Below are 21883 nucleotides of genomic sequence, written 5' to 3' on the forward strand. Positions count from 1 at the left end.
ACCCCAATTAACCTCTCCTGTCCAAGTGTCAGTCACTGCTTCCTAATTGAATTAGAGCACTTGAAAATCCCCCCTACCTTTGCTTCACTTGTCTTCGTGTGATGTGCTCTTTCTACTTTAAGCATGATTTTGTTAATTAAGACAATTTTAGAGACTTCACTGTGTTTGTGCATTGTCTTGGGGGAAAAGATTCTGTCATTCCCGAGCAACAACTGTGTAACCTTCTGTGTGCACTAAGGGCCTGGTGACACCTAATGTGAATGCATTCCGTGTCCCATTAGTTGATGCCGTGGGCTTTAATGTGCACATCCAAAGCTATTGCCTGCTGCATTTCAGGTTTATCGTACTTTAAAGCACAGCTGAAAGCTACAACGTATACAGAAATGGTGAAAGTCCTTTTCCCCACAGGATAGGGTGGCAAAATCAAAAATCCTATTTGAAAGAGGAGAATTTTACTGCGGTGGCAACATGATTAGCCCTTTGAGTTAGAGTTCTGGTTCTAATTTTGAACGCAGATACTCAACAACTCTTAGGCTGAATGCATTTTGTATTCTGCTGTGCTTGACAGCAGTGTCTTGCTGGTGTGCTGCTGCAGATGAAGGCAGTTAGATTGCAACAGCAGAAGACCGAAATGAGGGAAGGGAACTCACACACTGTGCATGATGCTCCTATTACGAATGCTGCTGGTAGGCTGGCTGGGTACTGCCATGTCACCATTTGTGCTAGAAATACTCAGAGGTGAAAGTGACTCAAGCAGCTGATCTTCTCAAAATGGTAAAGTGAATTTAGAGCATTACATAAAAAACCCTGAAAGCATGGCTTTGTCATCATGCTTTACCTCAGTCACTGCAGTCTTTTTTGCATGCTGTATGATGGCTGCATCTCTACATGTCTTTAATAGCCTAATTTTATTCCATTGGAGTTCGTTGGCTGACCCTTCAAGAGCTAAGTAAAGAATATTAAAGATTTACAAAAGCAATTTTTAAATAAAAGAGCTTTCGTAGTCTGTCTTTTTCACCTACCTTTGCATTTTCTCCACACCGTTCTTTCTGTCTTTCTTATGACCTCCTCTGATTTCTCTAGCCTAATTTTAAAGAATGCTTTTCCATCTTTTTATGGCTGTGCATGCAGGACTGGGGCTCTCAGGTACTGCTGTATTACCGTAATTCCGTTTTACTGATCTTATTTCTAGAAAGCAGTACCAGATTTTATGGCCTCAAAACTCTCCTTTCTCTCGAATGTAATCACAAGGCTAGGAAAAAAGAAGTGGTATGGGAAATAGGTGGGTATGTGCGTAGGTTGAGGGAAGACACAACAGGAATCATTTTCCTTTTTATGCATTCTTCGTGGTGACCTGGAAATGTTCAAGCACTGTGAAAGAGGAAGAGAAGGAGCAAGCAACGTAAGGACTGTAGGAGGCTGCACAGCTTCCCTGGGTTCGGGCAGTGTGGTCTCCACTGAGTTGCAGCCCTGGTGGAGAAGGTGGGCAGCACTGCTCTGCAGTGAGGTTCAGTTGCCACAGATGGGTTTTGTATCAGTCAGCTCCAGGAAAGGAATTGCTTTCTGGAGAGTGTAGACTTATGAAGTCTGCCCCTACCAAAGTTTGTCTTTGGACTTCAGGTCATTACACAAGTATTTTGGTACAGCCAGAGCCCGTGTCCCTTGCTTTCTGTTGGAAAATGTTAACTCGATACTTACTGCTGAAAGCCAGAGCAAGTAAGCTGCTCTTACGTTCTTAGTCTTTCACCGGGACTCTTAGAGTATCGGTAGCCACTTGGCATTCCCCTTGTGTTTTACAGGTATTTCATGATGACGCTGTTTTATCATACATTCTTGGTTTAACATTTGCAACAGAAGGATTATAACCCTTTAAATAGGTTTTGTTCCAGCCTCAATAATTTATCATGGGGCTTTCTTAACAAATATATGGTTCTTGCAGAAGTCAGTGTGGTATTTATCTGAGAAAGCAGGTTTTGCATTCCTTGGCAGTCTGTGTCACTGAAACTGGCTGGAAGCTGTGAGAGAGCCTGCTGGCTTCGGCCTCAGGCTTTCGTATTTCAGGTACAGAGAAAATCTCTTCTGGTATTTCATTGTGGTGTGTGTCTGTTTTTTTTTAATTTTATTTATTTTTTTTACATGCACAGTCTACTCTTGCATCTTCATATATAAAACAATAGTGGTTATTAGGTTTCTGGTATGAAGTGAGGCTGCAAATTGATTCCCCTGTGGAGTCATGTCATAATGGTGAATATTTGCTCCGGTGCTGCCCTCTCCTCATCTGGAATCAAAACACTATGAATTCATGCACATCCTCTTGCCACTTTACTTCAGGCTCCTGTCTGTAAGCTGGGAGTAATCACATATTACTATTTGCTGTGCATATTGTGAAAATTAATACCTTCAAGGTTGTGAAGTGACATGTAATAGTATAAAAAGTACTTACCAGTGGCAGGCAGGGACGAGGAGGATTCCTTTTTTTGCTGCCATACAGGGGAAAGCATCATCGTATTTGGTAGGAACCTTATTCCAAAACAATGCACTGAGAACTCCCATCAAACACAAGGTTGTCCTTACAGAAAAGGGTTTCATATCTTTTGCATGCTTGGTTTTCTTCCCTGGCAAGCCTGTTGTAAAGCAGTAATAAAGACAAGGCATTTCTATCACTTTTACCTTTAGGGAATGAAGCAAAATTAAAGCTAGACTTCATTTTACAGCTTAGTTTGCCTATTGGTGGTGAAACAACAGGGGCTCAACTCTCCACTAGGATTATATAATGGGATAACAAAACCACGATGACAGTTCCCTAATTTTCTTAACAGGAGAAAGCCAAGGGAAAATTTAAAGGGTGATGATTCTTAACTCCTGTCTCGATTTTATTTCACTGGCTGTTACATATGTCAGCGTTGCATAGGATTGAGAGCAATTCCATCAACGCTGTGACTTTACAATTGTGGGTCTTGCATACCTTTGCAAGTCTGCGTATTTCACCTGGGCAAAATGTACAGCATCTTGTCCATCCACTTTGTTAACATTCATTCTTCTTCCTCCTCTTTGCAGCTGAATCACAGAATGTGCTTTCATGTCCTCCCTCCTGTTTTTCCTAGCTTTCAGCCCATCGTGCAACTTTTTACCAATTCTTATGTTTTTTTTTTTTTTTTTTTTTTTTCCCTTTGCCTGATAAATTTTCATTATTGGTTTTGCATGAAAGTCATCTAGGCTCATACACTGAGTAACCTCTGTGGTCACTTAGTGATTGCATACACTGGCTGAGGTAATTTATTCACTTTGTTTTGGTGTGAACACGTCCCTCGGGTCTTGTAACTGCTGTAATCACTTGACCTCAGTGACTGTTAAATGCTTTAAACACAGTTATTTTAAATTTATAATTGTTTTCATTAAAAATCTCTGATAGTAACTTAACTGACCTTGCAGTAAACACAACAGTTTGTGCTGAGGAAGAACTATGACATTATTATACCACCGTATATTTCTTGCCGAACGTATTCAACGTAGCGTTATTCTCATTGTTCATATTTCCCTCAGCCATTCTCATTCAGTCGCATATGGGAATGAAATACAGGAATGTCTAATTATAGCTCTGTCTTAATATAATACTTCCTTTCCTGTGTGATGGGAAGGGATTGAATAGCTCAGAAGAAGTGAAATGAAAAGAAAGCCAAGCTGAACTCGGGTAGATGTATCTTTAATGAGTGATAGGATGCTTATTGGGCTCAATTAGCTTGATTGTGCAGGCCCTTACTTGGGTGAATAATTTGCATCCATTCTAATCATTTTTCTCAGAATGACATTTTTTTTTCTTCAGATTATCTTTTCCTTGTAGCTCTCTCTTACTGTGTTGTGTTGTTGTTGTTTTCAACGCAACATTTCTAATATAAGGCATATTACAGGACAAACCAGGCAAAAACTCTGCAGGGCCAGTGGATAAATCCAGGAGGTGAAATTACTGCCAGTTAACAACTTGTGGCAGTGAGAGTAAAATTTGACTAGATTTTTTTCTCAGTTGTTTGGGGATTTGGCAGCCTAATTATATTTTTTCTTTCATGTTTTGTTTTTGTTTTGAATGCATGTTTAGGATTTTATCCTATTATCGCCCTGTTATCCTAGGAGTTGAGGAATTCTGTGAACGCTTTTGTGACCAATTACCTATGGTTTGGACTGTAACAAGTTCTTATTTACCTGTAACATATCTTTGTGTTTAGTGTTGGTATAACTAAAATAAAAATTCAACTTTTTTTCCTGTGGTGTAGCTCCTCTGTCATGTTATTTAAAGTGAGGAGAAAAGAGTGGCTTTACTATTTTAATGTGGGGTTTTTCTTGCTGCTTGTGTGGACATGATCCTCAGAAATGTACTGTCGGTTCTTTTAAAGTTTATTTTTGTGTTAGTAGGACTGATGTTACTGTCCATGTTTCTACTCATGGATGAAGGTTTAGTTCTGAAAACAGCTGCTTCAGGTTGGAAGTGTTGGCTGTAACATGGAAAAAATGGCAAGACAAGAAGCTCTGAAATGTGGTGTGGAGGCATGGACAGGCAGGTTTTGTCTATACTTACATTTCTTCATTTAGCTCCTGCAAGAACTTGAAATTATATCCAAAATTGTCCGCTAGGACCTGCCAAAACAGTCTTTAATCTTTAAGATAATATACTTAATGGGGGCGGGGGGGAAGAGCTGTAACAAAATAGTATGATAAATTCAAGCGCTTTTCTTATCACCATTTTAAAATTCAGGGTCACAGTCTTCATATATTCTTTCTCACTCTGTCAGGCTCAGTTGTTCCCTCATCTTACCAAGGCTTGATCTCCTATGCAGGGAAATTCCACGCGGGGCTTTGTGTGACTGTGTTCCTTTAGATTCTGTGCGCTGAAAACAATTTCACCGTGACCAACTGTTTGTCATTCGGAACTTCTGCTCCTTACAAGTGTATTTCAGATGTGAAAATTATCTGAGCATCTGACATGAGACTTTTTTTTTTTTTTTTTTTACAAAAACAAATCAGCTCTTAAATTTTTCAAAACTTAGAGGGATATTAGCTCAAAGTATTCCAATCTAATTTAGATCCAAAAGGAAGCTTATGCATATTTTAAAGGAAAATTATGGCAATAAAAACAATTTTTTTCCTATTTTTATAAAATGATTTATTTCTGATTTGTGTTTTTACCATCTGGAACATATTTTGAACTCTACATTGCTCTACTTGTTTTAGCCAGAATGAATAATTAAGTGACTAAACATAAAATACCGTTTTGATGAACAAAACTCTTTTAACAGTTGGAAAAAAAATTGCATTCATTGCAAGTGAAAGAAAATGCTGAGGTAGCTTTAATCCTGTAAGTATGAGTTTAGCACAGCTGTTCTGGGAGAGAGGGAAGCAACTTCCTGAAATGTCTATTAGTCTGATTTTGAAAACAGCGATGTCTTCTGGCAGGGGTTTCAGTGAGGAGCTACTTCAGGCTTCAGACAGCGGAATGGGCTGCGTGTATTTTAGCAAGAGGTTGGTACCTGCGTTCCTCTTTACATCTAGAAAAGAAAGCTCCTTTAGGAGCTCTGTCTGATTTGTAGGGCCAGACCAGGTCGGCCGCCAGCTTCGGGGATGCTCTGAACTGGAGACTAACAGACTTCGTGGTGTACCAGCAAGCCTGCGCAGACAGTTGTACCACGTCAAGCTGCTTAGTAATTCTAATAGGCGATGCATGTAGAGTTTTATGAGCATGGAATATGTTGATGCAATTTCTTTTAAAACGCCAGCAACAAAAAAGCATTTATATGATGGAATGTAGAGTCTTAGGCAAGTTTTGGTTTTCCTTACTTAGTTTTCTGGAATATGTATCTCATTCCATCTTTACGCTAAAGTTTTATAAGGATTCTTCCAAGTTCGTTTAGATTTTATTGCAATATGAATTCTTAAGACTATTACCTTTGCTTTTGCTCTAACTTGAACTGTTTAATGTCACTGTTAAATTCTTATTTGTACTTAGTTCTAAATTCCCATGTGGCTTGAACAAGGTTAGTCATCAGTTCTCAGCTTTTGTTTGCATAGTAGTACTGATCTTCATTTTTTTCTTCTCAGCGGAACACAGAAGTAATTTCCATGTTGCATTTTATTGTATTTATAAAATAACAGGAAAATACAGCCAGGTGCATTTTTTTGTAATAGGCTGAATAATGTTTTCCTGATGTAGCAGCCTACAGTGAAAAGGAGAAAAATGCAAGAACCCTAGTTTTTTTTTCCTACATTTGTTCTGTGTTTCTTTTGGTTCCTTCTTTATATTTATCCTCTGCTCTGAGTCAGATATTTATTACGTGCTTTGTGGGCAACAGATACCTTAAAGTATAACTTAAAAGATCAAATAAAGTGCTATTATTTCCACACAAACTACTACTATTTCCACTCAATAACACCGGTGCTTATGCAGAAGTTGCACGTGAATTTATTCATATCTCATCACTTGTTTCTCATTTTGCTCTTGTTACTCCTGGCAACTTTTTGTGAAGAAATTTCACAAGAAGCTACTTCTGCTGTCTGTTAATGGCACACAAAGAAACTTTGAGCTTTTTTTTTTCTTACATTGTAGTCACCTACTTACTGGAGATACAGCGTAAAATGCTCTGTACAAGTTGTGTATTGCTAAACGCAATCAGCCACGCCAAATCCTGAAGTGTTACTTGACAGCCATTAGGAAATGGCTCAGGTTAAATACGCTTTCAAAGCGAATAATGTTTTAGATGAAGTAGTTCTTCATGTGTTCAAATCTAGTGTATTTGCTTGGTAATTTTCAATGAAGGAGAGGAGCAAGAGAGCATTGGAAAGTATTGCACAAGTCTTGAACAGGACTTTCAGTCACAGTAATTGCTCAGTCGCTTCTTGGATCTGTTTCCCTGGTCTGCTGTTGTCTTAAAAGGGCAGGGGATGATCAGGTTTCAAATAGCAGGGCCGTAATGAAAACAAAATTTTAAAGGAATCAAAATAATTCTTTCTTTCACTTCCTTCTTTCCCCCGTATCCGTGGCTGTTGCAGTGACCAGTTATCAAGCAAGTAACGCTATCCAAACAGAAAGTTTTGTGGGCGTTGTCACCAGCTCGTTCCTGGAGCCTTGCTGCAGCAGACACACAGCAGCTGTGGGAGTGATTCCAGTGGCAAGCAGTCACCAGCAGTTTATTGTCACCGAAATTAATTGTTGCATCAAAATATGCAAAGTGCAGAAACTCCTGTCACTTACATTTTCACATCACGCACATCGTATTAACAATACCTAATTAAAATAAGGAGTCTTTCGGTTAGCAGAGCAGCACATTCCTGCTCGGAGAGAACAATGGTCTCAGGGGGTGGAGGAGTTGGTTCGAGCAGAGAGAGGTTGGGGCTAGGGGGAGAAAGCGCTGCAGATTTTAGTATAATGTGTAGTGTTCAAAGAAATTTTATTTCATCATAAAGATTAGCAGGCTGTGTAATTCAATTTAAAGCTGGTTGGCAGTGTCCTGTCTATTACAGAGACTTTTTTTTTTTTAATCACCACTCTTTTTTTAATGTCGTATGTGACTACAGAAGCTAACAGACAGCAGGAATGGTTTCTGGGTTTTGTGCTTCGTGCCCCCCTTCCTCTTTGCAGTTTCAGTTTTCAGTGTGTGAGATTACCTTAAACTGAGCTACAAAAATGGTACCTCAGTGAAATGCCTTATTGCATTTTTTTTTTTTTTTGCTTCGTAGAAAATGATATTTTTTTGTGGGCAGTCTGTGAGAGTGAAGATCTGCTAAACACGTTAGATCGAGGGGTTGAATCAAGCTTAAAACCCAAATGTTAGCATTTATTCACAGTACTGTGGACATTACTATGCAGTAGAAAAGCAACATGCAGCAATTTATGTTAATGCAAGACTGGCAGACCTTTATCTTACAGTAATTGCCAATACTAGGGGGTTAATAAATGTTCCAAGAATTACTGACTTTTTTTTTATTAAAGAAAAATAGATGGTTGCTTCTTACTGGCTATAAGCAGCCTGTGTAGCCTGTTAATTAACCCTCTTGTTCCAGTGGGTGAAGCCGAGGCTTTGAGCTCTGACAAATTCTGCAGAGATTTTACATACCGGGAGCGATGAAGTCCTGGCACAAAAGGACCGTGAAACAAAAACCTGGGCAGCACCGTCTCTTCTCCCCCCTGCTCCCCACCTCCCAGCGTGCCTGTTAGAAGTGCTTGGAGCCTGCGTTGGTGACATTGAGGGGATGGTTTGATTTCAGGGGACAGCTGTTGTGTTCGTGGGCAATGTGGTACTGCCGGTGGGGAGAAAAAGGGGAGGAGAACTCCTGCCAGAGCTCAGCTTGTGTTGGAGGAGGAATTTGTGTTTTCCGCGTCCTGTTTGTCACCCTGAGCCTGGCAGGGTGAAAAGCTGTGCTGCTGTGTCCCAGGGCTGGCGGCGGTGCCTTGCTTCCCGGAGCTGCCCCGTGTCTCTGTCCTGCCTGAAGCCTCTAAAAAAAAAAAAAAAGCCTCTCTTCCCATTGCCGGGCCTGTAGCAGAAGAGGAACAAAGCAGCACAACAGGGGATAGCACTGCAAGGAGAGGGGCAAGGAGATGCGAAGCCAACACAGGAGAGAACAAAATGACTTCAAACTGGGGGAGGGACGGCAGCTCCAGAGGAAAGAAAGACAAATGAGAACATGGGGACCTAAAGTAGCAGAGATTCACCTGCGTTTTCCAGAGCTTCATTTCTTCCCAAGATAATGAAATTAACAAATGAGAGCTCAGGAACACTCTGTACTTCTGAATTTCCTGTGACTTATGATGAGTGAAACTTGCAGGCCCCAGGGTTACACACATCTCTCCTAATGAACCACAATCTTTAATATTACAAGCCAGGCACCAGGGTACAATAGCTCCTTTTCTCCTCAGTGTTGCCTTTTTTTTTTTTTTTTTTTTTTTTTGTGCGTAACTACCAAGAGAAAGTTAAAGAGTTTTAGATTAAAACAGAGCTGCACATGCTAAAAAGTTCCTGTGCTTCCTTACTGTCATCTGAGCTGCCCTCCCGTGTGTGCTACCCTTGAATCCCCCCACTCTGTGAGAGGCATTTGCTATTTGCATTCCCTGCTGAGAGACGAGCAGAAAAGCTGCAAGGCAACCATGAAGTTTTCAGCCTTTTTCTGCAAGGGATTTCTCCTGAGCGTCGTGAGGAAGGAGTTCATCCCTTCTGCTCTCCTGTGCTTTGGAAGCTTTGGAGGTCACTGGGAATTAAGTAACAGCGCTGGCTGTGCTGATGCTGCTGAGAGCCAAGGTCCCCGACTAACATCCCTTCATAACCCCTGGTGAAGGAATTCCTGGAACAGCCCCGGTGTCTGTAGGGTCTGCTGTAGGGGAAGCCATTCCCCGGGAACAGTCACCTGGCTGCAAATAACAGCCCTGTGGCATTTGCTAGACTTGGAAAGCGGGGCAGGATTGAGCAAGAGTGGCTCAGGGACACCTGGGCAGTCCCCATGGGGCAGCGCTGGGGGCAGAGGGGAGGCAGAGCTGCTGCTTTGCTGACGGACAGCTCTGGGTAGATGTGCTAAAATGAGGGCTGACATTTGACTGAGTTCCTAGAGAGGATGGCGCGTACAGTTATAGTGGAAGCAATATAGCCATTCATAAACAAATGCTTCCGTGAAGCCAGCTGTAAAAACAATGATGCTTGCCTTTGAGGTGAAAGGGCAAAACCTTAGCAGAAAGGAGTATAAATAAGACATAAATTGTTACCTTTGTGTAAGTGACTGAAATAGCTGTTCTGGTAGTGCTTTGTCTTAATGACCAGCTGTGATGAACTATGCTGTGTTATTCAGCAAAAGTTAAGATCTGCATATCTTGCCTTTATATGGCATTTTTTTCTTTTTTTAATCTAGAAACGGTGACTAAAATGGGTAAGCCGAGAAACACCCTGCTCTGAAGAAAGCACAGTCGATGAAAAATTGCAAATGCTGCATACCCCAGCAGTTAATGATACCATTTAATGATAGAGAAATACTTACTCATGTACCACGGTCCTTGGTGTATTTTCTGTACACAAAGGGAAACTACAGATGCTGCATCATAGAGCTTTTACAACACTTCACGAAAATGTTACTGTAAATTCAAGTGCACAGATATAAGTACCATGAATCACACATACTCCGTTAGCTTGCTTTAAAAATATTTAATTACCTTAATATGTTAGGCACTTACTATTATCCTTATTTTAATAAGGAGCAGAGATGGCTGGGGCAGAGGGCCCAAAGTATGTGTAGTAGCAGGGACAGAAAGAGAAGGCTTACCTGAGTGAGTTCAGGCACATAGAAAGCACCTGAACTCTGATATTGCAGAATGAAGTTTATTTTCTGTACACTATTTCCATTCATTTCTTTTGTTACCCTTCTTTGGAAGGATGATTAGGAGGTGTTTGGGCACATAGGTTTGCCCATTACCAGTTGAAGAGTGACGCCTTGGATTTTTAAAAGTCTTCAGTCTGAACTTTCTGTCATGGGGCTGTGGGGTGCTGTGACATCAGTAAGTTGGGAATTGAAATTCTGCGAAGCTGAAGAAGAGAGGAGGTGGAAAAAGTAGTACCAGAGGTGCGATTGAGAACTCAGAACTTGCTGGCTCCGATTTCCATTGGAATCCCAGTTTCACATTAGAGCTGCTTTCAGGCTTAGTGTCCTTCCTTATTTTTTAATGTTTGGGCTTAGTATATGTGCTTAAACCTACACGGAAAATGTCTGAGGCTATGTGGCACTCTCTTCAGGCAACTGTGGATGGCTAAGGGAAAAAAAAAAAACAAAAAATGGAATATGAGAAATTCAGTTCGTTGTAATAAGATGATACAGCTGGAGTGATTTGGTTGTCTCCTTTAGTAGCTAAGAAATCTCTCTGTGGGCTGGATTATTAAAAGGAATTTCCTTACAGGGCTCAGGAGATCCCTGATATCCAAGATCATCTTGAAAGACTGCAGTGGAATGTTTAGGTTTATGGAGAAGAACAAATTTGGGATTCAGAAGATAGTACTGGAGGATCTCAGAGATCTGCCTGAATATTTTTAGTTGACTGTAATTTCTGGTTGCGTTCTCTCAGTACTTCGTCTTTTTTTATCCTCTAAAAAATTCGGGGGCGGACTGTGAAGGTAATTGTGAAACGCAGTGCACGGTGCTGTCAGAAGCGTACTGGTCTGCTTCTAGACAGAGAGTTTAGTTCAGGTTTTAGATTTCCTCTCTTGCGACTTACAAGAGGAAGAAACAATTCCCAACCAACATCAGCATGGCCATCTGAAAACATGTTTAAAAATCCATTCTGAATATCCGATCTGCTTCCTACACTAAATGCTTACAAGTAAAACCACAACAAATGCACACAGCGTCATGTTTCAAAAGCAGCTGATTGCTTTAGCACATTGGAAGATGTTACATTCTTAGAGTTACTAAAAAGCTGATCTCCTGCTTTTAGACAGCATTCTATGCTTTTAAAACCTTTATGATATTTTAAAAACACGTTACCTTATTTTTCTTCTTCCTTTTGGTTTATTTTACTCATGATTATCCTTGCTGTTCCTGCTTATTAATTCTTCCTTGCCGTTATTGGACTCTATTCACGTTATGTTAGTGTTTGGTAGTCAGGTGAGTCTGGGCACCGATATGTTTTGGTGTTTATGCTCAAAAATCAAAGGAGGATATTCAGTTCCATGTACAGAAATGGAAAAGGTATGTTAAAGACACTGCAATATCAGAAGAAAATTAAACTTAGTATCAGAAGTTTCCCTGTTATGTAGTGGAGATTTTTCTTCTTGTAAGGAATGGTCTGATCACCTTTCTGGGATGGAGAAAAAAGGAGGCATTTGAAGGGGTTGTTCAGAAATACTGACTTGGCTTCCCAGGCTGCAAGGCAGAGGGAGGAGTCTGCCTGTGCTTTGGCAATTGTAAGCCACAGAGACTCTGCGTCTTTCCTTTAAAAATGAGGAAACAGTTAATGGGAAGGTGGTCAGAGAGGAAAGAAGAGAATGTTTCTGGCAATTAATTGCAAATCCTGATTAGTTTGTTTATGTATTTATTTTAAGATCTGTAGGTAAATATTGGAAATATCTTGGTCCAGGTCCATTTCTCAGCCTTGCTGCTCCCATGAAGCTGCCTGTTGGTGAGGCAGAAGAACAATCGGAGGCACTCCAGATCTGGGGCCTGCATTCATAATTCTAATGGATTTGCAGCAAGTTTCTTTCAGTAAGGAGTGAAAAATTGCCAACTAGACTCATTCCTTTTTAAAAGATATTATTTTGTCTGGTAAAACGTGCCCTTAGCGCTTGCCAGGTTTTTGTAGTGTGAAAATACACGTACATGTACCAAGCTATCGTCTGTGATGATTATGATTAACTTAATTACTTTCTGTATAATTGTTCTCAAGATGACCTCCTTTTGGATGGCTTTTATTCATTTATTTTTTTATAAATATATAAAAGACTTAATTGAAATTGTAAATTACAGAGACAAAGGGCATGTTATGAAAATAGGTCCAGAGCTGTTTGTGTCAGACAGTGACTGCTGGTTTTGACGTTCTTAAGATTCTCTGAGAATAATCATTTAAATTGATACAGTATGTGTGTGCACAAGGTAATATCAACTACCAATATATTATTTCAAAAACTGGTGAGTTTCCTTATAGAGGATTAGGTTATATAGTGTGTGTGTGGGGGGACTCCAAAAAGAAAATAGAATTGTGTATTGATGCCTTTAGAAATATTATTTGAGGGCAATAAAATATTCGCTGAAATTCCCTCCTGAGTGAAGAAAATGGAGTTTGTTTGCAGTAATTGCATTTACTAGCATTTGCTTTCACACTTTCCAATATGAGTTAAGCCAATTGGAACTTGTGATTTCGTTTTGCTTATTGGCAAAAGTACCATGTAAATTGATCTGTGATGCGTTTATAGAGAATGCTTTGAAAATTTTGAAACAAAGATGGCTTTTTCATATTAGATTTAGGTAGTGCTAGGGTTCATTTCTTATTTTAGCCTAATACAATAGTAACCAAACCCATTCCTTTTCAATTTTGTCTTAATCAAGTTGAAGAAGAACATTTCTGTGTAGCCCTGCTGGCCCTGTGAAGGCATGCTTTGTTTCCATTTTCAGCACTGAGCTGAAATCAGTCTAAAACTCATTGGCTCTGGTGCATTACATCTTAATGCATTGATGTTTCATGTTCGTGGTCACAGGAGAAAATGTAAAACTGTTGGACAAAATATAACACTTCTGTATATCTGCCTACAGGATGGATAGACCAAAAACTATAGGAGATAAGACGCAAATTTCATGTTAAGTGTAAATATGGGGTAATCCTGTTTGAAGGAATACCCTTCCACTCTACCAGACAAAAAGTAGTTCTTGGCTGAAAACCTTACGTAATGTCCCAAATGAACTCTATTTCACTTAAAACATCTCTCTAAAAGCATGCATGCAGCACCAAAGTGGTCGTGCTAGGCCTTTATGTATTGCTTTGTTTATAGGAAGCAGAAGTGGAGGAGGAACTACCGTTTCTGCAAGAATCCTTTTTAGAAATGAAAGGGAAAAATAAGGCTATTGTGATTTGCAGTGAGGGTGTTGTGTTGAGAATTCGCTAAATTTAAAGGGAAACTTCATAGCTGTCAGCTTTTTTGATTTTAAGTTACACGATTTTTTTTTTTTTTTTTTTGAAAGCTCCATCTTTTTGGTTACATAAATACAAGCCTGAAAAGAAACCCTTTCTGTGGACTCATAAACAGGGAAATCTGTGCTGTTTAAGTTCCAATTATGATAATTTTAAAGCCAATTTTGGGGACTTCTTACACCTACAGTTGGCAGTGCTGTGAGCTGCAAAATCCTGAGGATATTTTTTTTTGAGCTTAGACTAAACAAAACCTTCAGATTCTTTTTCAAAGCAAATAAATGTCATGTATTAATTGATAAAACCTTAGAGAAACCTTCTGTTTCAAGAAAAAAAAAATCAATAACAGAAGTCAGATGAAATCAAAAATGACTTTGAGATCAAAACCCAACGTGTGTAATGTCGGAATGCTACAGAAGCTGTGCAATGCTGAAGTGAAACAAAAGGTTGTCCTTCATGTTCTGCTACTTTCCTTCTATTAGAGGAGAAGGATATTAATCACAAACAGTTACATTAGAATAATGTTATGGTTGAGACATAAATACATAAAAGCAAGGAATCTTTACGATGTCAGAGCTTCGTTAAATCAGACCCATAGCTAACTAGGTTCGGCAGTATATATGGCCCTGTTCCAGGGTTCATGCTGTGTTTGGTGATGTTGTGGCCCAGTGTTGTACCAAATTCAATTCATTTACCTAGATGGGAGAGAGCAGAAGTACTTGGTATTAGGCACCACCAATTCTGCAGCCTCAGAGGGCTCATACGTGACCACATAGGTACAGCAGAGCCTGCATCTGTGGTCACTCAAAGTGGACCATATAGGCTTGCAGCATCCTGGCACTGGGTAGCCGAGTTACAGGTGCTGAGGAAAGACTCACTTGATACTTCCTTGCTTTCATGGGTTTATGACTCAACCTTGGCATTATTGTAACGTAGTTTTTTGTGTTTAATGTTTCTTAGACTTGGTTTTCCATTGCCAGCATGGAAGAAATCCTAATGCATGAGTTTCAGAGGAGAAGGTAGCAGTCTGAACCTGCTGTGTGGCTCGATCAGCAAGTGTGAGTATTAACGCTAGAGCTGTCAGGCCTTGTGAAAATTAATGAAGCCTGACGGTTACAGAGTGAAAGGTCAGAGGCAGAGCTTGCACTTACGTAACATTTCTGTTTTGTTGTGTCTAACAGCGTTTTCAACAAAGGGGAGCTTTAATGTGCAAGCTTTAGATTTATCACAGGAACTCAAGGGTCTCAGCCTTTGCTTCTCCCTGCGCTGTGGTCTGATGTTTTCCTTGCATAAAGGCAAAACAGTTAAACTTTCATTCATCTACTCGCCTTGCTGCATTTCCCATGTGTGTTTTGCCTTTATTTTTCCTTCTCCAGATTTTCTTTTGGAGGAAAAAAATGAAGAGGCATTTGAACTGATGAGAGTTTAAAAAGCTGGTGGAATACTTTTCATCAAAAAGATTTTGAGATCTTGTGCTTCAGCTCTTTCTGCTTCTTTAGAAACTTGTTCTGTTTTTGTGCATGTTTTCTCTATTATTTGCCTGCTTTTTGTTATTTATTTCATTCTTTAGGTTTCTGCAGATACAAAGGGAAGATGAATAGAAATATATGGGTTAAGTTTTCAGTCAGTGTATCAGTTGGCATCAGCATAGCTGTTTCATTGAAGACTTTTTATGCGGGCTGTTTGATTAAAACAGCCAGAATATTTTTAAAGCCAATCGTTCTCATCCTAGAAAGTATGTTTTTTTCCATACCCAGTTTTGAATCTCCACACCTACAGTGAGTGGATGGTTTTCCTTTATGGTGAGAGAAGTCCAGCATATCATGTGACAGTTTAGGTCTATGTAACTGTACTTGTACAGTCTAACTCATTTGTTGCTGCTGATGGAGAAATCAGATCCTTTCTGATACTGTTCCTTTTAAAATTGTGAAAGGGGCTTGTGAGTGTTGTGATTATTCTATAAATGCTGGGAAGAAGAGTAATAACCATGACCTTGAGATCCAATGGACTTTCCATGGGAAACCTCTTTGAGGAATTCCAGTGCTACTGAACAGCAGTGATGGTGTTTGCTGGCTGCTGTTAGGGCACTTATGCAGCTGTGGTCAGACAGCTGATGGCAACCTGAGATGCTGTAGGGACTGGAAGGCCATAGGACCACACAAAATCTGCTCCTTCGGTGTTTATCTTTGGACATGCATAGGGTTGCTTGTAAGTGAATGTTCCAGAGCTAGTTATGCTCTTTGAAGCATATATGATACACTGTAAATTGGAGGTGATTGACTTGCACAGGCATCTGACTTGTAGAAATTTTCCTTCTTTTTGAAAGGACAAAGCTTTTTACTTCAAGGTTTCTCAGCACAGTTTTTAGGATATGGCCAAAGGGTCTATGTGACATGGGCATGAAAGCACTTAACGCTTGATGGAAGTGTTGTGTGGTGTGAATAGTTAATGCATGTGTGTGCATATTCAGAGCTTCACATCAAAAGTATTTGTTTAGCGATGGTCTGCAAGTACAGGTTTGTACCACTATATATAGACAGTTAGTATCATGTTATTTCTAGCTCCCCTGCCTCCCAATGCATTTTGTAGATAACAGTAGTCAAAAAACAATGTGATTTTTTATTTTTATAGGTAGTCAGTAGTTAACATTCATTGACAGTCAGACTGCTTTTCATGTCTGGCAGCTCTACGGAACTTCAGTTGTGTGACTAAGCTGGACTTGTATGAAGCATGCCATTAAAATAGAAATGGTTGTTCAATGGATTAATGATTCCTAGGATCAAGTATTTAAGGTAAACTTAAAATAAAAAACAACAATGTAATTTTTGTATTTAAAGTCAGTCCTTTCAGCTTCTGCTTTAAAGTGCTATACATCATTGCTGCCAGTGAAAGAAGTCCTGTCCTGCCTTACTAGCATGTGCATACAGTCTTGTTCCTTATTTGCTGCATCGGTTTTCAGCGGGGTTGGTTTCCTGATCCACTGTGCTCTGTGGCCACCAAATCGTGCTGGCAAAGGGGCTTGGCAGAGGAGTGAGAACGAAGGCTTGTGGATCAGATGGAAGAAAGTATTGCTATGTGGGACTCTAACTTGACAGTTGACTGACAAACAGAAAAGTTACAGAAATCTTCTGAGGCTGCCAGATTAATGTGTTGACTATAAATTACCTTTTTTTTTTTTTCTTTTTTCTTTTCCTTCCAAATGATTTGCAGTTACCTATCTCTGCTCTTTTTGGAGCAAGAGTGATATTCACTTTTTGTCCTTCAGGACAACCTGTCTAGCTGCGACATTTTCTTAATGAACTACCACCTTCTGTCCTTGCTATACGCCTGCTGAGGGCAGATATTAACTGACATCTTGGCCAAAAAAATATTAACATATACTGAAGATATACACCACGTGTATGTGCATGTGCACATATATGTATTCTATACCTGTTAAGATTTCAAGAACTTCCGTATAAGTGACTCTGCTTCACAGACTTAGTGCTCTAATCATTTTTAGAAGCTGTGATGTTAGCCTTTTGATTTCATCTGGAAAACAGTTAAGTATGTTTAATTTAAATTTAGCTATTACTTTGTGAATTGATATTTGGAGTTTCTGAAGTGTTTGTCCTAGTGAACACATCAAACTCCTCCTAGCTTGAGAAGTTATTCTTCTCTTTCTCAGAATCGTGGTATAAATTGGAATGAATAATACTACTGAAACGTGATAGAAAACTTGGTAGATAGGAAAGTAGTTTAATAAAGACCAAATGTAGCTAACAGAAATTTAGTGAAGAAAATTGCTTCCAACTTGTGTATTGTGGTACAGTGGCTCTCTGAACTGACAGAATGGAAGTAGATAGAGATTAATCTGGTCAAGATGAAAACTAAAATATCATGGAGTAGGAGATTTGTTGTGTGACTGTTTATGCTTCCATAAAAAACACAAAAGGTCAGCAGATTATAGACAAAGGGCAAAATTGCCAAAGTAAAAGACACCGAAGTATTTCATAAATTATATCAGAGAGGATGAATGTTGTGCACTGCCGCCAGGGCCTTTCAGGAAGGCAAAACCTGAATGTGATGAACAAATAGCTAATCTGATTGCAGGTAATTTATTACCATGATTAGTGCTATATAGTCTTTCCTCAGGGAAGAGGAAAGAAATGGATGAGACTTCCTCTGGCTGCTCTCCTTAGCTTGGGCCTGGCTTTTGGTGTGTTGGCATTTTTATGAGGCATGTTCCTCATCGCTAGCTCACAATGCAGCTTCGGTGGTTTTTGCCTCCAGAAAAAGTGCAAAATGTGGCTGGTAATAAAATCAGGGAACTAAGCGGGGGTGCCAGGTGAGAACTCTGTGCCCATTCTGTGGTAAATAACACTGTGTGTACAGCTAGGGAGTGAAGCGCATCTTGCCTTGCCCCTTCAGGGGGGACTCGGGACTATGGTGAATGCAGCCCCAGCCTGCACTGGTTGCTCTTCGGTGTGCAGAACTACTAAGCTAGAGCTTGCAGGCAGATATTGATGAATTGTGGTCCTTGTAGGATTTCTCCTCAGGCACCCATTTAGCCCTGTTTCTCAGTCCCTGGTGTTGATCCTGGAGTGAGGCCTAGTCTTGAGCTCCCTGGTTACGCCTGGTGCCTGAGGCCTAGACCTGGGCCTTGAGGCGTTACCTGGCTCAAGGGCTGACCAAGCGGAGCGTCTCCTTAGTCTCAGTAAAATTAATGGCTTTCTTGACATTAATTGAAGTAATTACTGTTAGATTTTTCCTTAGTGATTTCAGTTGCTTATATAACATGTATAATATTACATTTGTACGTTTTAACAATCATTAATCCCACTACTCGTTTGTTTTTTTATGTGTGTGTTCTATGTGTCTTTAAAGTAAGCCTTGTTTTTCAACAAGTCAAGATAAAAAGCATTCACTTCAAACAAAACGTTCCAGATTTAATTGGATATAACATCTGCAAGATGTGCTGATTTTCAGATCTCCTATCAAAATAAATTGGAGAAAGTGTAAAACCTGGGCATTCATCTAGTAAGATGGGAATTTTTCTCTGCTATCATGGTAAATGTTAATAACTTAGCAGAAACCTGAATTTAACTTTTCCATCCTACTGCTCTGAGAATTTAATCACATCTTTCTTGTTTTGGGGGATTGATAGGTATGACAAGTATATCAGATTTCATGCCACTGGTGTCTTTGTGTTTCCTGAGAGAGGAGAAAATAGCAATTTTACCTTGTGCCCAGGAGTGTCAAAGAGCAGGAATTTTTAGCACTTCTAGTATTCAAATAAAAATTAATTGCAGAGGAGCAAGTAGCAGAGATGGGGAAGGGAAGAGAGAAAGGAGTCAGGTATAATCTGTAGAGGAACATTTACCATGTCTCCCCCAGTTTTTAATCTAATGCAGCAGTGCAGGGAATTATGGATATGTATTAACTGCATTTAGTTCAGGTGTGAGGAATCTATGATTTTTTTTGTTTTTGTTTTTCCCCAGGGGATATATAACTGTTTGTTATTCTATCCAGAATTAACTTACTTCATGGAGACAGTGCCTATGTATCTTGTGTAATTCCTGTTTCTCTGCTGTAAATACTGACAAGCAGAGAGCTTTGGCTGATTTCCTATAAGCCTTATTTGGGGGAAAGTTAATCTTGCTGTAGATGTTTACAGGTTTAGTTTAACACTTACTGTTTAAACAAAGAGAAAACACCTTTCGAAGCTGTTTAAAACAAGTTTTGAACTAGTAAAGCTGTGTCTGTTTAGTAGGAGAACAGTATTCATGAGAAATACCTAGCTTACGATTCTGTGTCCCTTGGGGGTGCATGTTGGAAGTTCCAGATCTGGAAGATGTACCCATGTATGTTTTGAGGACCTGTGCTTTATTTCTGAACCAGTGGACATTAAACATCTGCATGTATATATACGTGTGAGCATCCGGGCTAACAGCATTAACCATTACAGTGTGTCAGTTGTTGCTTTCATGGTTTGTGTAAATAACAAAGACTCATGAGCAATACAAGAAGTGAATATATATAATGATATATTTTATACGTATTATCCATTTGATTGTAAAGTATTGTGCATATTTGTGGGGAAAAAAATATTTTTTAAATGATTATTAGGAGTGCACTAAAATGAACAACTTGGTTCAAGACAGAATCAGTGATGGCAATAGAGGGGAGATGTGAGCCTGGTTTTAGCTTTGATGCAAACTTGGATGTGATTTTTGGCAAATCATAGTAAGACAGATTTCGTAAAAGATCTTGACTTCTATGAAGACACCATAGTAGAGGAACATATTTTTAAGGGAGCCCAATACGCAATATGTTTAATTGAAATATTTGGCACTGGTTGTTCGTACCAAGTGCTTGAAAAATCTGTCTCTGAACTCAAAAAAAAATAATCTGGCTCCGTGGGCCTGATCCATGCCTCGTTCCAAACACAGGAAATAGTTGCATGGACTTCAGGTGATCAAGCCTGTACTCTTTATATCTGAAACTCAAAATAAATGTGCTAGCCATGTTTCTTTTTTCCTACCTTATGTCTTAATTGTTTGGGTTCGATGGTTTCTTCCATGTATGTACTCTTTACAGAAATGAGATACTACCATAAACTGAATAATAATAAAGTGAAAGTCCATTTCAAATGAGTCAGAGCTTTGAAGAACAGACTGGGTCTGGGGATAAATGCCATCTTTTGAATGCTTGGGTTCCATACACGTTGACCTAAAAAACTGCACAATTCAAAAACACCTGTGCCAGCTAGCTGATTCAGTGCCCTGTAGCTGGTATCCTCACAATGTGCTGGTGAGGCATCCTGGTGAGGCATGCTGCTGCCTCTGCTGTACCCACCCGCAGGGCACCCAGTTAAATCACTGCGGGTCGCTTCCATGGGCTAGGGCTCAGCACTGCTGACTGACCCAGTCCCATGAATTCAGTGGTAATTCACAGCTTAGTGTAATATAAAACAACATATAATCAGCTGAAAGCAAGGGAGCACTGATGGTTTATGCCATGCTTGGAGGTGGTTCAGTGCCTACCAGCTTGTTTTGTTTAATTCTGCGCTACATGCAGAATTATTGTTCAGAATTATTACTATTATGGCATTTATTTCTGTGTCGTTACTTTAAATTTTAAAACAGTTTCATTCAGTGGAAGGGAGGCAGCATTAATAGCTTCTGCTCAACATGGAGATGCACGCAGATTTTGGGTATTTCATTCTGTCACTGCTAGCTGTCTACTTATTGTGCCGGCAATGCTGGTGTGGGAGGAAAATGTGCTAATTAAGTCCTTTTTTTGTTATTTCAGGAAACCTGCCATATGAATATAAAATAGTGATTGCTGGGAATCATGAACTGACATTTGATAAGGAATTCATGGCAGACCTTGTTAAACAAGATTACTACCGCTTTCCTTCTGTGTCCAAATTGAAACCAGAGGACTTTGACAATGTTCAGTCACTCCTGACAAATAGTATTTACTTACAAGATTCAGAGGTAACAGTTAAAGGATTCCGAATATACGGTGCCCCATGGTAAGTCTCAGTTTAAACTTTCTTTGCTCTTTATTACTTAAACCACAGCAGGAATCATTCTTGCTGAAAAGGCCTGAAGCTGCTTTGCTATATTGCCCTGCAGAATAGTATCAAACTCAGCTGTTCCCAGCTCTGAAGAAATGGCCATTCTTTTGTGTGGATAAGTATACTGTGTTTAGCCACGTATGTGAAAATAAAGAAAAAGTTGTAACTTATCTGTATTCTGCATGCTGAACGCACTTAAATTATGGACTCAATATCCATTTAATGCTTGCGGATTAACTTCAGTATCATCTTAATATGTAATATGTATTAGGGAAGGAAGCACTGTTCTGTTGTATGCTATTTAGATATTTGTATCTACTGTTCTAATAGGTTAGTGTGGTGGCGTTTATCACCAACACAGCACAAGGTACAAGGCAGCAGGTGATTTAAGTGCTATTTCTGATCAGTTTGAGGCTTTTTTTTTTGTGTGTGTGTGTAAAGCTAAAATAACGTGATCTTGAGCTAGTTTTGTTTTCATTCCACCCCTGAGCCAAGTATATGCAGGAAGAAAATTGCTGTCCAGTGTTTTACTAAGGAGACTATTCCTTGTTTTCTCAATATGTTGTTAAATTGCAATGCCTGTTATCTCTCTGTGGAGTCTTCAGTAGCACTCGTTTTAAATTCTCACACTAACAACAATAACCAAGGTCCTTTGAGCCTCTACCAGAAAACTGAACTTCAGTGAT

At 39.6% G+C, this 21883-nt stretch overlaps 1 protein-coding gene across 5 annotated transcripts in view; it reads left to right on the top strand.

Moving 5' to 3' along the window:
• MPPED2 (metallophosphoesterase domain containing 2) overlaps positions 1–21883 on the top strand; it is a 105506-nt gene that overhangs the window by 40556 nt on the left and 43067 nt on the right. For all 5 annotated transcript variants that reach the window (XM_084519438.1, XM_084519437.1, XM_084519439.1 and 2 more), the window contains one exon: positions 20927–21152. In XM_084519438.1, coding sequence (XP_084375564.1) covers positions 20927–21152 — 226 coding nt within the window. The remainder of the gene's footprint in view (positions 1–20926; positions 21153–21883) is intronic.

This window comes from Aythya ferina, assembly GCF_964211825.1.
Source record: "Aythya ferina genome assembly, chromosome: 5".
NCBI lineage: Eukaryota > Metazoa > Chordata > Aves > Anseriformes > Anatidae > Aythya > Aythya ferina.